Source organism: Euleptes europaea, chromosome 2 (genome assembly GCF_029931775.1).
Source record: "Euleptes europaea isolate rEulEur1 chromosome 2, rEulEur1.hap1, whole genome shotgun sequence".
Lineage (NCBI taxonomy): Eukaryota > Metazoa > Chordata > Lepidosauria > Squamata > Sphaerodactylidae > Euleptes > Euleptes europaea.
Genome location: NC_079313.1, coordinates 108,183,581 through 108,198,158, shown reverse-complemented (window position 1 = coordinate 108,198,158; position 14,578 = coordinate 108,183,581). Strand labels below are relative to the sequence as shown.

The window sequence follows — 14,578 nt, the reverse complement described above, 5'->3', positions numbered from 1 at the left end:
AATTCTGAGTTCCTGAATTTGCGGAATTTATTCGGCGCGCCCCGAACTTGCCAAATTTGGCTCGTCGTTTTCCCGCCTTTTTTTGAATTCGGTTCCATCTCAACTGAAAACCGCCGAATCAGGGGAAATAGGGCTGTTTTTCAGTTCGGGATGAACTGAATCGACAGCCCTACTGATTACTAAAATCCAGCATGGGTTTCTCAAGAATAAGTCATATCAGACTAATGTTATCTCATTTTTTGAGAAAGTTACTACCTTGCTGGACCAGGGGAATGCTGTAGACATAGTTTATCTAGATTTCAGTAAGGCTTTTGATAAGGTTCCCCATAATATTCTTGTTGACAAATTGGGAAAATGTGATTTAGATCCTGTTACTGTTAGGTGGATCTGTAATTGGTTGACAGATCGCACCCAAAAAGTGCTTGTTAATGGTTCCTCGTCCAGTTGGAGAGGAGTGACTAGTGGAGTGTCTCGGGGATCTGTTCTTGGCCCTGTGTGGTTCAATATCTTTATAAATGATTTGGATGAAGGAATAGAGGGGATGCTTATTAAATTTGCAGATTATACTAAATTGGGAGGGGTAGCAAATACGGTAGAAGACAGAGCCAGGATACAGGATGATCTTGACAGGGTGGAGAATTGGGCTAAAACCAATAAAATGCATTTCAACAGAGATAAATGTAAAGTTCTGCATTTAGGTAGGAAAAATGAAATGCATGATTAAAGGATGGGGTAGACTTGTCTTAGCAGTAGTGTGTGCGAAAAGGATCTTGGGGTCTTAGTAAACCAAACACTGAACATGAGTCAGTAGTGTGATGCGGTAGCTAAAAAGGCAAATGCAGTCTTGGGCTGCATCAACAGAGGTATAGTGTCCAGATCATGTGAAGTGATGGTATCACTTAACTCTGCTCTGGTTTGACCTCACCTAGAGTATTGTGTTCAGTTTTGGGCACCACAATTTAAGAAGGATGTAGACAAGCTGGAACGTGCGTAGAGGAGAGCAACAAAGATGGTGAGAGGTCTGGAGACCAAGTCCAATGAGGAAAGGTTTAAGGAGCTGGGTATGTTTAGCCTGAAGAGGAGAAGACTGAGAGGGGATATGAGAACCATCTTCAAGTACTTGAAGGGCTGTCATATGGAGGATGGTGCCGAGTTGTTTTTGTTGCCCCAGAAGGTCAGACCAGAACCAATGGTTTGAAATTAAATCAAAAGAGTTTCCATCTAGACATTAGGAGAAATTTTCTGTTAGAGTGGTTCCTCAGTGGAACAGGCTTCCTTGGGAGGTGGTAAGTGCTCCTTCCCTGGAGGTTTTTAAGCAGAGGCTAGATGGTCATCTGTCAGCAATGCTGATTCTATAACCTTAGGCAGTTCATGAGAAGGAGGGCATCTTTTTTTTTTTTTTTAATTATTTTTATTATTTTCTACAATTCAACTAAAATAAACATATCTCAACAATATATTCAGTTGTAACTGCTTGTAACAAAAAAAGTTCATTGCTATTACTGAGAATATGTTATCTATAATATTCTATGCTATCTACTATATGTGACTTCCCCGCATCTTCTTCAGTCACTAATTCTACTGGTTAACACTTTTGCATTTCAAATTAATTTCTAATCCTTATTTTCTCTCATACAGACTTGCTTTAAGCTATCTATACTACTTCTATAAGCAATTTCAAGTCCTACCTAGTTATAATATTATCATCATTGTCTCTATATAACATTCTATTATTCTAAATTAAAGGGATTAGATCAATACATAAACAAATTTTCCCATTAAAAATTCATCAAAGTAAATCCACCGTGGCTCCCTTACACCCCAAAAATAAGCATCATTTTAGCCATTATCTTGTTTTGGGAGGGGATCTGCCAGTCCTTCTTTATTTCCCAATCCCCACCCCCCGTTTTTCAATATAGTAGCTGCAATTCTGGCCTCTGAAGATGTAAAAGAAGATCCCGGTGATTGTATCCATTGGCTTCTTGTTAAAATTTCCAGCATCTTCTTGGTAAAATCCTTCATCATGTCTCCCTCCATCGCTGGCTGCCAGGAAGTGTTTTCTTGGGATAATAATGCTCCTCCTGTCAGCAGTGACTCAGACAAGTACATTGTAGAGGTATTGAGTTCTCTCATGTTGCTCTCTCTCCTTGCCAGCTGGTCACTTGCAGCTACCTCTTTAAAATCTTGGGTCTTCATATTGTGGATCTCCTCAATAATTGTGTCCAGTTTTCCATTAATTGATTTAAATAGGATATTCATCACCTCAGCTAGTTGAAATGCTTGATGTGAGAGCGCTTGTTGTTTTTCGAAGACTAAATCTTGTTGCACTGCAAACATGTCCATTTGTTTGAATAACATCTCTTCCAACCTCTTGTTTGACATATCTGCTTGTATTCTTATATAGAAGCAGGCTTTGTAATTTTCAAGATATCCTCAATTATGCTTCAAAGCAGCACAGATAAAGAAAAGAAAGTAGACAGGAAACTGCAGTATCATAGACCCTGCGTCGTCTCCTCTCGGTGGTTAAGTAGTAGGAACGATTTGATGGTTACACCGGGGAGATTCACTTCAAGTCTTCCAATCTGCCCTGTCTTTTCGATGGTAACAAAGCCCTTCTTGTTATCTTCCGGTCTTAAGAGGCGACGTGGCTGGACATTGAATCAAAGAAGCCGGAAGTGGGGGGGGGAAGGTTCTCGTCTCCCTCCCTCCCCTCAAAGCATTTAATTGGTAGTTGTAAAGTCATTCAAGAGTCCCTTTTATTGCGTCTACTCACTGATCAAGTTGATAAGGTCTTAGTCAGTTCATTTAATGGCATTTGTTTATTTTAAAAGTCTCGTTACGCTGGGCAGGGAGTCGCCGGTTTTCGTAGGTGTTTTTATCGTCATTCAGGTCTTCTCAATCAAGATAAAGGCAAAAAGTGTCTTTTTACTCACTCTGACTTCCAAAGGTGAGGCTTCTTGTTCTTTTCATAGATTATTTGATGTTAATGTATAGAGGAGGTCAAAGCCTATAATCCAAAGAGTCGTCCGTGGCAATGGTAGCCCCTATGCCGGCGGGGACAACTTCCAACTCAACGGGAGGCTTAAAAAAGCTCTCTCGGAGAATATGGGAGTCCAAACCGCTCTTGAAGGCTGCAGGGGAATTTCCTGCTTCCCGATCCACTATTTAGGACCGAGTTGGAGTGCTTTTTGCACTCCAAATCTAAACGACTCTTGGTGTTTCCTGGGAGCCCCCAGGAAACAATGGCGCTCGGACCAAACGCTCTACAGGAAGTCGAGAAGGAGGGCATCTTGACCATATTCTGGGCATGGAGTAGGGGGTCACTGGGTGTGTGTGGGGAGGTAGTTGTGAATTTCCTGCATTGTGCAGGGGGTTGGACTAGATGACCCTGGTGGTCCCTTCCAACTCTATGATTCTATGAAAGTGAAGAATTGTTCAGCCAAGATAAGTCCACTAGGAAAATTCATTGAAGTTTGGCATAGTACAACCATTTGCATAAAAGATTTCCACCAAATAAAAGATCGTTGTTCAATGAAGTCCACTTTCCAGAATGATCAATATGTTTGAAAAGCTTACCAAAACAAGTGAAATCATCCATAGTGTGCAGTTTGATGGATGCTTGCAGTTCTCTGCTCTGTATGAGGCTGTCAAATATAGTTACTGCAAAGAATCACTGTGTATGAACTTCTTAGATTTCCTTCAAACTCCATTTTCTTTGGAGGTCTGATATGAATTTCTGAAACTACTGAAATACACTTCCCCGATGAAAGCAAGAACAAATTTGTATAATTGCCTGGGAATTTTTTATACTATCCCCCAGCCTCCATGCTAAATTTAGTGCTGCCTTTTGTGTATGCATTTGACAGTAAAGAAAAAATTAGGACACATTTCTGGGTATGCAGGGAAGCGAGGTTTATCTAATCATCTTTCTTTTCTTCAAAGAGGCCCAGGTAATGTTTGCAAGGTGTCCATAAATTAATTGGAGAAACACAGAATAAAGCCCCATCTGGGGGCTCCATGGGAACTGCTTTCCCTTTAACAGCTGTTGTGTGACTAGGTTAACATGGGAGCCAGTCTCGTGGGTATTCCTCATTAAATGCCTGCATAGCTGGGTCATTTAAGTGTTTCTGGAATGTTATTGTGTAAAGCAACTCCCTTGTACCTAAAGTTAACAATTAAATGGGCCCCTGACCTTCTTAATATCTTTGAAAAATAAAACTACAGGAAGGTAAACTTAAATAAGGAGAAGATTGATCTTTGCTGAACTTGGTGAATCACATAGGCAAAAAATCTATACAACGGATGATCCTCGATACTTGCGGGGAGGATCCCACTTTTCGTCTTAATTCAAACCATTGCCTAGGGGCCTGGTGCTGCTCCTGGTCCTGCAGCATCATATTCTGCCTCCCCATCACTGCTGCCACCTTCAGGAGCACTGGGGCAACCGCAATCAGCAACAACTCCAGTGGGCCCAATGCAAAGCTACCAGCTTTGGCCCACTGCAACCTCTCCCCCCACATTGCTGATGCTGGAGCTGCCGTGGCTCCTTTCCCCTCCATTGCCACAACCCTCATCAGGTTCTGTGTGCCTCCCGGGCTCCTCTACCAATAGGGTTGCCAACCTCCAGGTACTGTTACAATTTCACAGACATCAATTCAAAAAACAAGCACTATGCATTATGCATTCCAATTTTTTTTACTATTTACTACAATGGTATTTACCAACATAAACAATTTCAACCATGCAAACAAAAAATCACTACAGTGTAATAGTAGCACAAATATCTATATCTGCCTTGTGGCAGATATAGATATTTTAGTTTTCAGGTTTTTCTGCTAACCTGGGAGGTCCCCAAGTTTGCAGGAAAATCTATTTAGTGTCAGTGTGACCTTGATGCACCAATTTAGATATCCACAGAAGGAGCCACAATTGAGAAACAGATATATAGATAATTCTCTGAACATTTTTTTAAGATTCCCCAGAACATCTTATGTTTCCACAATCCTCCTCATGAAGCCTTATGGGTGGCCTTGGGCCAGTCACAGTTCTCTCAGAACTCTTTCAGCCCCACCTACCTCACAAGGAGTCTGCTGTGGGGAGAGGATGGAAAGGCAATTGTAAATGTCTTTGAGACTCCTTAAAGGTAGTGAAGAGTGGAGTATTTAAAAAAACCTTCTTCTCTTGACAGTCGGTGCTCAGTTTTAGTATTTCTTTTTCTTAAAAAAAATTAACTTTTTCTGCATACTTAGTGGGAGGGGAACCTACTGAGAATGAAAAATACCCAGTCTTGTCTATGGATGGCTACACATCACTGACCTACTGGTAAGCATTCAACCATCACGCTTGCTGTTAGAAGAAGTCGTACATCCAAGAGTCAGAGCCAGCATGAATTTGGTGTCATACTAGCATGTCTTTTCTGGAAAAGCTATGTTAATCTTATGGGTTAGAATGATCCAGCCAACGTTTCCTGTCAAATGACTCCCAATACCTCTCCTTGCTATAGCCCCCATCCCCCCAGCATAGTCTTTTTGTTGCCCAAAGGGGACGATATCCTCCTTCTTTTTGCTAGTAGAAAACCTGGTTAGATACTACCCTCTATTTCTATATCACATTTCCACACTATAAATTATAAGTTTTTTCCCCAATGAGCAGTGCTATCAATGCAAATCAGTTACCCTATAGAAAACTAATTTATGATTGTGAAAGGCAAACCTAGGGCTGTTGGGAAAAAAAATCGGCTCGGTTCAGATTCGGCCGAATCCAGCCTGACTTGGGTCGGATTCGTCCGAATTCCAAACCTCCCTGTTCAAGAATGCCGAATTCAGCAGGAAATTCGGCATTCCCGAACAAATCTGGCCATTTAAAGCCCTTTTAAACGCATTCGGGGCTTTCTGCTGCTGGGGAAACATTTTTTGAGGTGGGGGTCCCAAACATTCAGGGTAGCTTGGGGGGACCCTCCTTGCAAGAATCCCTGAGTTTGGTTAGGATTGGGTCAGGCGGTCCGGAGTTATGGGGTCTGGAAGGGGTCCCCCCTCCACCCATTGGAATGAATAGCAGCCATCACTTTCAGATTGTACTATGTTACTGCAGATTGTACTATGCCAATAAAGGTATTTGAAATTTGATTTTCCCCCGGGGCTCCTCTTACCTGCACCCCTGCCACTCATTGTTCCCCTGGGCCAAACTCTGGCTACCTGTAATGCGGGGAGGAAGTTTAACGGCCTAGCTAGCTGTCTTGGCCTAGGATCAGTCCCTGACTTGACAAGTTTTTATGTACCCTCCCCCAAAGACAACTAAGGGATTTTCTCCCAAACAACAAAAGGCCCTAACCTAACCTTTAGTAACTTCTGGTTTGTTTGGTTTAAAAAAAATAAAACTAGCTGGTGAACCTGGTCTAGAGACCTATCTAAGTTTAACCTGTCACACTGCCCTGGAGATGGATTTCTAAACCTTTTTAAAAGGGGGAAGTAATGCCTTCGATACCTCAAAGCCTATCTAAATCTGCGCTCCAACAATGGTTCCCTCAGGAACCAGGAGGAGTGTTCTCTGCAAGGATGGACACTCTTCCCTCACTGTTGATTAAATCTACTGGCAGCAGCCGTCCCCGGCCACAAGACAGGCCAGAGGCTACCCAACAACTGTTTGACCCTTTAATCTATTTAAAAATCAAGATCCCTTGCCCTTTTAAAGAACTAGCCTGAGCCTAGTTGGTGGGAAGCTGACCGGCCCTACCCCTGCGGTTTAAATGTGAGGGGCCAATGTAGGCCCAGACACTCCCTAACAGATCTTATTAATCAACAACGCCTTCGCTTAAAGCCGTTAAACTCTCAAAACAGAGTTAGCAACAACTTCACTCCAGGTACAGTGGCAACCGGCTAAAGCAGCAGAAATCTCAGTCCCAGACTCCCAAATCCCCCACAGAGGCAATCCAATTGCAAGGCCACCCCCTGCAGAACAGGAAAATCCCCCCCAAAACCAGAACAGGAAGAAACAAAGGGAACACAAAAACAGGCCTGGCAGAGAGACAAACCTCACTCCAGGCACAGTTGGCAACCGGCTAAAGCAGCAGAAATCTCAGTCCCAAACAAAGGGAACACAAACACAATCAAATTGCAAGGCCACCCCCAGCAGAACAGGTAAACTCCCTCCGCTTGGCCTCCCCCCCCCACAGAATCTGCTCCCCCCCCACACACACACACAGGAAAAAAGTTTTAGAAAAAGCCCCAAAATGGGTCAAACTGTGGATGTCTTTTCTTCCAGCAGTCAGGAGCAGGCAGTCAGGTCAGGGTGGGAGACAGTGTTCAAGATTCCAGTACAATTCCAGCCAGGAGCAGCGGGCAGCAGGTCACCTCAGGTCAGGAGCCAAAGGTTCAGCAGCACAGCAGCAGCAGCAAGTGGAAGGAGAGTAGTAGCAGCCAGATGTTTTATCTCTTCTAGCCAATTCAGAGAAGAGGTTCAAATGTGAGAATCCCTTCTCTGATTGGCAGAAGAAGACCCAGTTTGCCCACCTATTGGCCACCGCTTGTTGGATTTATTAGGTTGTCTCTCTGGAAGGCAAGTTTGCTTGCCTTCAGAGAGCTCTTTAAAGGTGGGGAAAGGCAGGTTCGGGGGACGCCGAATTTGTTCCGCGGTCCCCCGAACTTGCCGAGTTCAGCACCGCCTTTTTTCAGTTCTGCTCCATCCGAGCTGGAAACCGCCGAACCAGGGGAAATTCGGCCGGTTTCCAGTTCGGATGGAACCGAACCAACAGCCCTGGGCAAACCTAAGCCTTTGTGAATGTTTGTAATAGTTCATTCCCTGTGTAGAGCTAGTGTGCCCTGAAATATTGGAAAGGAAGGGAATGATCCCTTACCTTGCCTAAGTGGTGTTCCTGCATGACAGGTGCCTGAATAGTAGTGGAATTGGTAAAATCCTAATTGGTTTTGTATCCTGACCTCTTGATAAACCAGGTACATAGAAAGTTTGTGGCAGGTCTCGGACTTGAGATAATGAATGGGCAGTGGCCTGAGAATACGAGCAGCTTTCCTTGCATGTGCTGAGCATTGTACTTTGGGCAGATGAGTTCATTGTTATTAATGACTTCTTAGCTGGAGTGAATATCCCAGAATAATTGTTCACTTGAGCAGTGAGGAAAATACCACATCGGTAGCGGAAAATATTAAGTGAATCCTTTCCTTTGCTTCCAGTGCATTATGCTTTTTTGTGCACAGCAGCACAGAAAATGCAGGAAAGCTAGCAGAACCACTTTCCTCAATTAACTGAGGCAAGCAACCAGCTAGCAGAAATGTAAAAGCAAAACAAATATATATATATATATATATATATATATATATATATATATATATATATATATATATATATATATATATATATTTAAAATGAAGTAGTGATACTTCTTAGTGTTGATTCTGGGATTATTTGAGACTTGTAATGCTTTGAAGGAACAAAATTAATGTGTGTCTCAGTTAAGGTTGCCAGCTCTACAGAGTATAATGGAGCTGAAATTTTTTAGATATCCGGGAAGGGAAATGCCAGAAAAAAACCCATGCAGGTATGGAGATTCGGTTGTTGTTGTTTTTGAGAGATACCAAACATTTTCCAGTCTAATATACCTGAATCTGAAAAAATATCAAAAACAAAATCTGAGTGCACACCCCTATTTATATGAAAGATGCCGTATAAGACCCATGTCTTGTAAATTGGGTGATATCAAGTCACTCTGAGGCTGCTTCCAGGCCTAGTGTTGCCAACCTCCAGGTGGGACCTAGCGATCTCCCAGAATTACAACTGAACTCCAGATGAAAGAGATCTCTTCCCCTGGAGAAAATAGCTGCTTTGGAGGGTGAAATCTGTGGAATTATATCTGGCTGAGGCCTCTCTCCTCCCCAAACCCTGCCTGCCTCAGACTCCACCACAAATCTCCAGGAATTTCTCACCCTGGAGCTGGAAACCCTAGTTAGGCATGCCCCTAAGGTGCCCTCCCTCAAAGGACAAAATAGGCCTGGAAAAGGCTTTGCCCCCCCCCCGCTTTTACTGACAGAACCAATTCTTGGAATGCTGAGTTGCCTAGCAACAGCCACTGTGGAAAATCCATTGCTTAAAGCTACAGCTGCTCTTTTTATCATTTTGGGCTTTTAAAAAACCCCACACTGCGTTTTTTTTTAGATTTCACATTTTTCAGCAAACCTAGGGCACTTTTCAGGTTTGTAGAAAGATCTGTCTTGCCTGTTCACACTTCCAGTCACCGGATTTAAGTATCCAAAGATTTGGCCGACTTCATTATCAGAATATAAGATATTTTGTAGCGCAGCATACTCAGAAATCAAAACTATTAATGCATAAACCTTCCTGGGAATTTAGCAGTGAGGAAATAAGTTGAGGGACAAGATCAGTAACTATAAATTGCCCTTCAATAGCTGGAGATGTTTTTCTGAGAAGAACAAAATACATTCAACTTTCGTTTCTATGGCAATCCTGTAGGAGGCTGGGTTGTACAGTATTACACTTTTTTCGCATGACAAGATGGAAATTTCCCAAAGCTCAACTTTTCCCTCAGTTAATGAAACTTCTAATATTTGAGAAGAGTATGAAAAAGGAGAATTCCCATTACTCCTTTCATTTACCTGCTTAGGATTCTTAAGTCAGTTTGTTCCTCGTGTGATAATAATTCTAGAAGAACAGCCATGTTAATCGGTTGCAGCAAAAATAAACAGGAGGCTTTGTTTTTGTGAAGATGCCGTCTTTTTCGGGCGGGGGGGGATTATCTGTAAAGAAAGAAAGACTTATTACCCAGTGCTTGTGTGAGAAAAGTATTATTGTTCAGGACTGGTTTGAGCAGGGGATGCGCAGCCCATTCCTGAGGAGGGAGGGTGGTTAGGTGATGGCTGGAAGGTAGAATGAATGCATGTGAGGAGAAGACAAGGATCGTGGTAGCAAGCTGTGCCCCTGGTCTACACACCTTCGTTGGAATGTATGCAAAGAGCTGGCAGGTGCGTAGCTCTCTGTGTGGTTGAGAAACCTGCTTTTTCAGTGTTCCGGAGAATGCAGAAAGAGTCGTGCATACACTTGTGTATATGCGCGTAAGGCCATTACATATGTTCAAATGAATAGGCCTAGACTGGAGGCAGAACTTGCTGCTGTGACCATAGTTCCCCCCTACAATAGGGTTGCCAGGTGCCTCTTCGCCACCAGAGGGAGGTTTTTGTGGCAGAGCTTGAGGAGGGCAGGATTTGGGGAAGGGAGAGACTTCAATGCCACAGAGTCCAAATGCCAAATCGGCCATTTTCTCCAGGTGAACTGATCTCTATTGGCTGGAGATCAGTTGTAATAGCAGGAGATCTCCAGCTAGTACCTGGAGGTTGGCAACCTTACCCTACAAACATGTCCATTCTGTCTTCAAAGACTGATAATGACTTAAGTGTTTCTTTGTTAAGGACATGTGTGTTTTACCTCAAAGCAGTCTTCAGTTTGATTTGGGACACATCAGCAAAACGCTTACTAAGTACATCCTGAGAGCCTTTTCCTCTCCTCTGATAAACTATAGCCAGCCCCAACTCCAATATAAAAGCAAACCAACCAACCCCCCCCCCAATCTGGATTGAGGGAAAGAGTTTTCAGATCAGAATGGATGACTGGAAGAGGACTGAGCCTTTGTGCTTCTCTTTATAGAAATCAACCTCTGCCTCAAAGTACTTTTGATTGAAGATAATTTATTCCTGATTCATAACCTCAGTTGAGCACAAAATGTATGGCATCTATATTCTTGGATAGCTATCTTTAGTCCGCATCTGCTGGAGTTCACCCTCTTGCTTTTAGAAAGAAATCACAGAAATGGATGCAGATGTCTTTTTTTAATAGCCGGAATGAGGAAGTAACAATTTATTTGTATTTGAATTTATTGTCCACATTTCTGCCAGAAAAGAAGAAGAGTTGGTTCTTATATGCTGCCTTTCTCCACCACTTAAGGAAGAATCAAACTTGCTTACAATCACCTTCCTTTCCCCTCCCCACAACAGACATCCTGTGAGGTAGGGAAGGGCTGAGAGAGCTCTAAGAGAACTGTGACTAGCCCAAGGTCATCCAGCTGGCTTCATATGGAGGAGTGGGGAAACCAACCCAGTTCACCAGATTAGAGTCCGCCGCTCATGTGGAGGAGTGGGGAATCAAACCCGGTTCTCCAGATCAAAAGACCCTCAAAGAAGTTTATTTTTATTTTTATTTTATTACACTTTTACCCCGCCCTCCCGGGGCCAAAGGCCAGACTTTTAAAACATTTTAAAAGGTGGTAATAATGTTAATAAAATAATAACTAAAATAATTAATTTATTGCAATGTAGTGCTAAAAAAGATTAAAACAGTTCAGATCAAAAAGCAGAAACCTGAAAAGTCCTGGCAGAATTAGGTGAGTATGCCCTAGGGTTCCCAGTCCAAGCCTGGCAGCTGGTAGAAGGATCGGAGGCAAAGACATGGTAGGGAGGCAGCGCCAGTAGGGTTTCCAGGTCCCTCTTCACCATTAACAGGATATTTTTGGGGCAGAGCCAGAGGAGGGCGGGGTTTGGGAAGGGGAGGGACTTCAATGCCATAGAGTCCCCTTGCCAAAGCGGCCTTTTTCTCCAGGTGAACTGATCTCTATCGGCTGGAGATCAGTTGTAATAGCAGGAGATCTCCAGCTAGAACCTGGCGGTTGGCAACCCTAAGCCCCAGGGCCATGATGACTTCTGGGGGAAACTGGGAAGTGATGGCAGGTTAAACCACAGAGTTTCTGGCGATTCGTAGAGCTACCTGCCATCACTTCTGGTATTTCCCCAGAAATGATGCCATAACACCCGCAGTGCTGCCAAGTTTTTCCCTATTCTTCTTAGGGGCAAAGAACAGGGGATCCCTGCCCCAATCAAGGGAATGGCATTCCTGGTTTGTTGTTGCAACTCTAAGGGAAAAGAGGAGAAAATGAGAAACTGTTCTAATGCCAGCTGTAGAACTGAATCTCCTTTTTGTAACGTATAAATAGATTGCTCTTGATCTCCATCCTTAAAATATATACTGACCCTGGTGTCAGGGTGACTGGAATGGAGGATAACTGTGTATTCCCAAAGTTCTGTTGACATATTATTCAGATATGCAGAAAAATGAAGACAACTAGCATTCATGATGCAACATAATGAGGTTGGGGAAAAAATGCCTGGATAGGATAGGCAGTGATAATGTGAATACAGAAGGTAGGCAGCCAAATTGGTTCCTGAGTGAGTTGGTTCTGGGCAACAACATTCTGCAAGACATGTTGATAGATTCCCCACATGGAGTGGATGCTCCTTGCTGTGAAATCCAAGCTTCAATCTTAGCAGAATCGTCACCTTAAGTCTGTCCTGGCTTTCGTAGAGCAGTGTCACATGATATGGCTTTGCAGTCAGAAGCTGATTCTGAAGTACAAATTACATGGGTATCAAGTCGGCTATGAAGGACATGTGTCTGTATAAGCTGCAGCCTTTCCCTTTAAATTACATGCAAGCAGGATCACTGCTCCTTTTGATACTCACATAGATTCTTCAAGGTGAGAGCTTCAATTACCCTTCACAACGGATGAAGTGTGCATTGATTTCTGTATGTGGTTTTGCATAAACCCTTCTTGTGGGCTCCAAATGTGACTTCGGTGTGTGGTGCAAGGTTCCCCTTCATCCCATCATTGCTGCTGCTCAAGATCTGTTTTATTGGTTATTTATTTAAAATACGTATATACTGTTAGCCCTGAAAATTACCCCAAGGAGCTTTCTAGGGCAACAATTACCATAAAACAGTGAAAAGAATTAAAGCATCCCATTCTGGATCCCACAGAGGCCTTCCATGGGTGGAATAATTTGTTTATTATTTTGGTTACTTCATTTATAACTTGCCTTTCTTGAAAATAAAAACTGCCTTGGGTATGACATACCAAACCAATGCAGAAAGTATATTGCAAAGGTAGAAGACAATGCAGTAAAAGTAAGATGATACCAAGTCCTATGAGACCAAGTCCTATGAGGAAAGGTTGAAGGAGCTGGGTATGTTTAGCCTGAAGAGGACAAGACTGAGAGGGGATATGATAACCATTTTCAAGTACTTGATGGGCTGTCATATAGAGGATGGTGCCGTTTTCTTTTGCCCAAGAAGATCAGACCAGAACCAACTGGTTGAAATTAAATCAAAAGAGTTTCCATCTAGACATTAGGAAGAATTTTATAACAGTTAGAGCAATTCCTCAGTGGAACAGGCTTCCTCGGGAGGTGGTAAGCTCTCCTTCCATGGAGGTTTTTAAGAAGAGGTTAGATGGCCATCTGTCAGCAATGCTGATTCTGTGACCTTAGGCAGATGATGAGAGGGAGGGCATCTTGGCCATCTTCTGGTCACTGGGTGTGTGTGTGTGTATGGGGGGAGAGATAGTTGTGAATTTCCTGCATTGTGCAGGGGTTGGACTAGATGGGGTTGGACTAGATGGTGGTCCCTTCCAACTCTATGATTCTATGATACATACAGTAAACGTTGCAATAGGCTATGTTCCCATTGTGTTATAAAAACATTATACTATACTCCTAATTCCTTTATAAAAATGCCATCCTGAACATTTCTGTTTTGGACATACTGTGGAATCAGAGAAGTACAGGAGACCTCCTGACCTCCTGAAGCAGACCATTCAACAAGATGGGAGCTACAACAGAGAATACATTTTCTTAGCCATTTGCGGGTTGGCCCTTCAGAATACTTTGCTTAGGTGAGCAAAGCTATTGTGGTGCAGCTTAGTGGGAGAGGTGGTTGTGTAGGTATTTGGGTCCAAGGGTTTTGTCAGTGATAATCAATACCTCGAACTGAACGAAGTAACTGATCAGTAACCAGTGGAGTGATTGCAGAGTAGGTGTGAAATGGATGCTCTACCAAGCTATGGAAAGTAACTGAGCTGTGCCATTCTGTACCAACTGGAGATTCCAAATTGACTTTAAGGGCAGACCCGTGTAGAGTGCATTACAATAGTCTAGTCTTGAGGCTACGGTGGTATGGATCCATATGGCTAGATAAGCTGTCAAAGTAGGGAGCCATCACTCTTTTTTTGCACTACATCTGATTCCGTGCGCTGGAGAGAGGCCCAGGCAGGAAGGATGATTCCCCGGTCAAGGTCTCTCCATTGATCAAGTTTGCCAGGTATTCAGGACTGCTACTTGGAAAGAAAAAATATGGAAAGAAAAGATATTATAACTTGAAACCTATTGCTGCGGAAGAAAGGAGAATAGAAGAGGAAGAGAAGCGTGAAGAAATGGAACACACTGCAAAAGCACTGGCAAAAGCTAGCAAAGATGCAATACTGAAATAAAAGCAACTTGCTCATCGGCTTCAACTTTATTATCTGTAACTTCTGAAGTAGATAATCTGTGGTCCACAACAAACTCTTCAAAGGAATCTATTTTCTTCCTATCAGCTTTCTTCACTGTCCAGCTTTCACACCCATACATAGTAATAGGGAATACGATGGCATTAATTAATCTAGTCTTGGTGGCCAGTGACACATCCTTACACTTCAAAATAGGAATAGAAAGTCTTGAACAATTTCAATTTC

At 42.9% G+C, this 14,578-nt stretch overlaps 1 protein-coding gene across 1 annotated transcript in view; it reads left to right on the top strand.

Annotated features, from left to right (window-relative positions):
- LOC130473347 (ATP synthase subunit e, mitochondrial-like) overlaps positions 1 to 14,335 on the top strand; it is a 119,052-nt gene extending 104,717 nt beyond the window's left edge. Inside the window, exon 2 of the mRNA XM_056844869.1 lies at positions 14,109 to 14,335. Within this exon, the coding sequence (XP_056700847.1) occupies positions 14,109 to 14,335 (227 nt within the window). The remainder of the gene's footprint in view (positions 1 to 14,108) is intronic.
- The last annotated feature ends 243 nt before the right edge of the window (positions 14,336 to 14,578 follow it).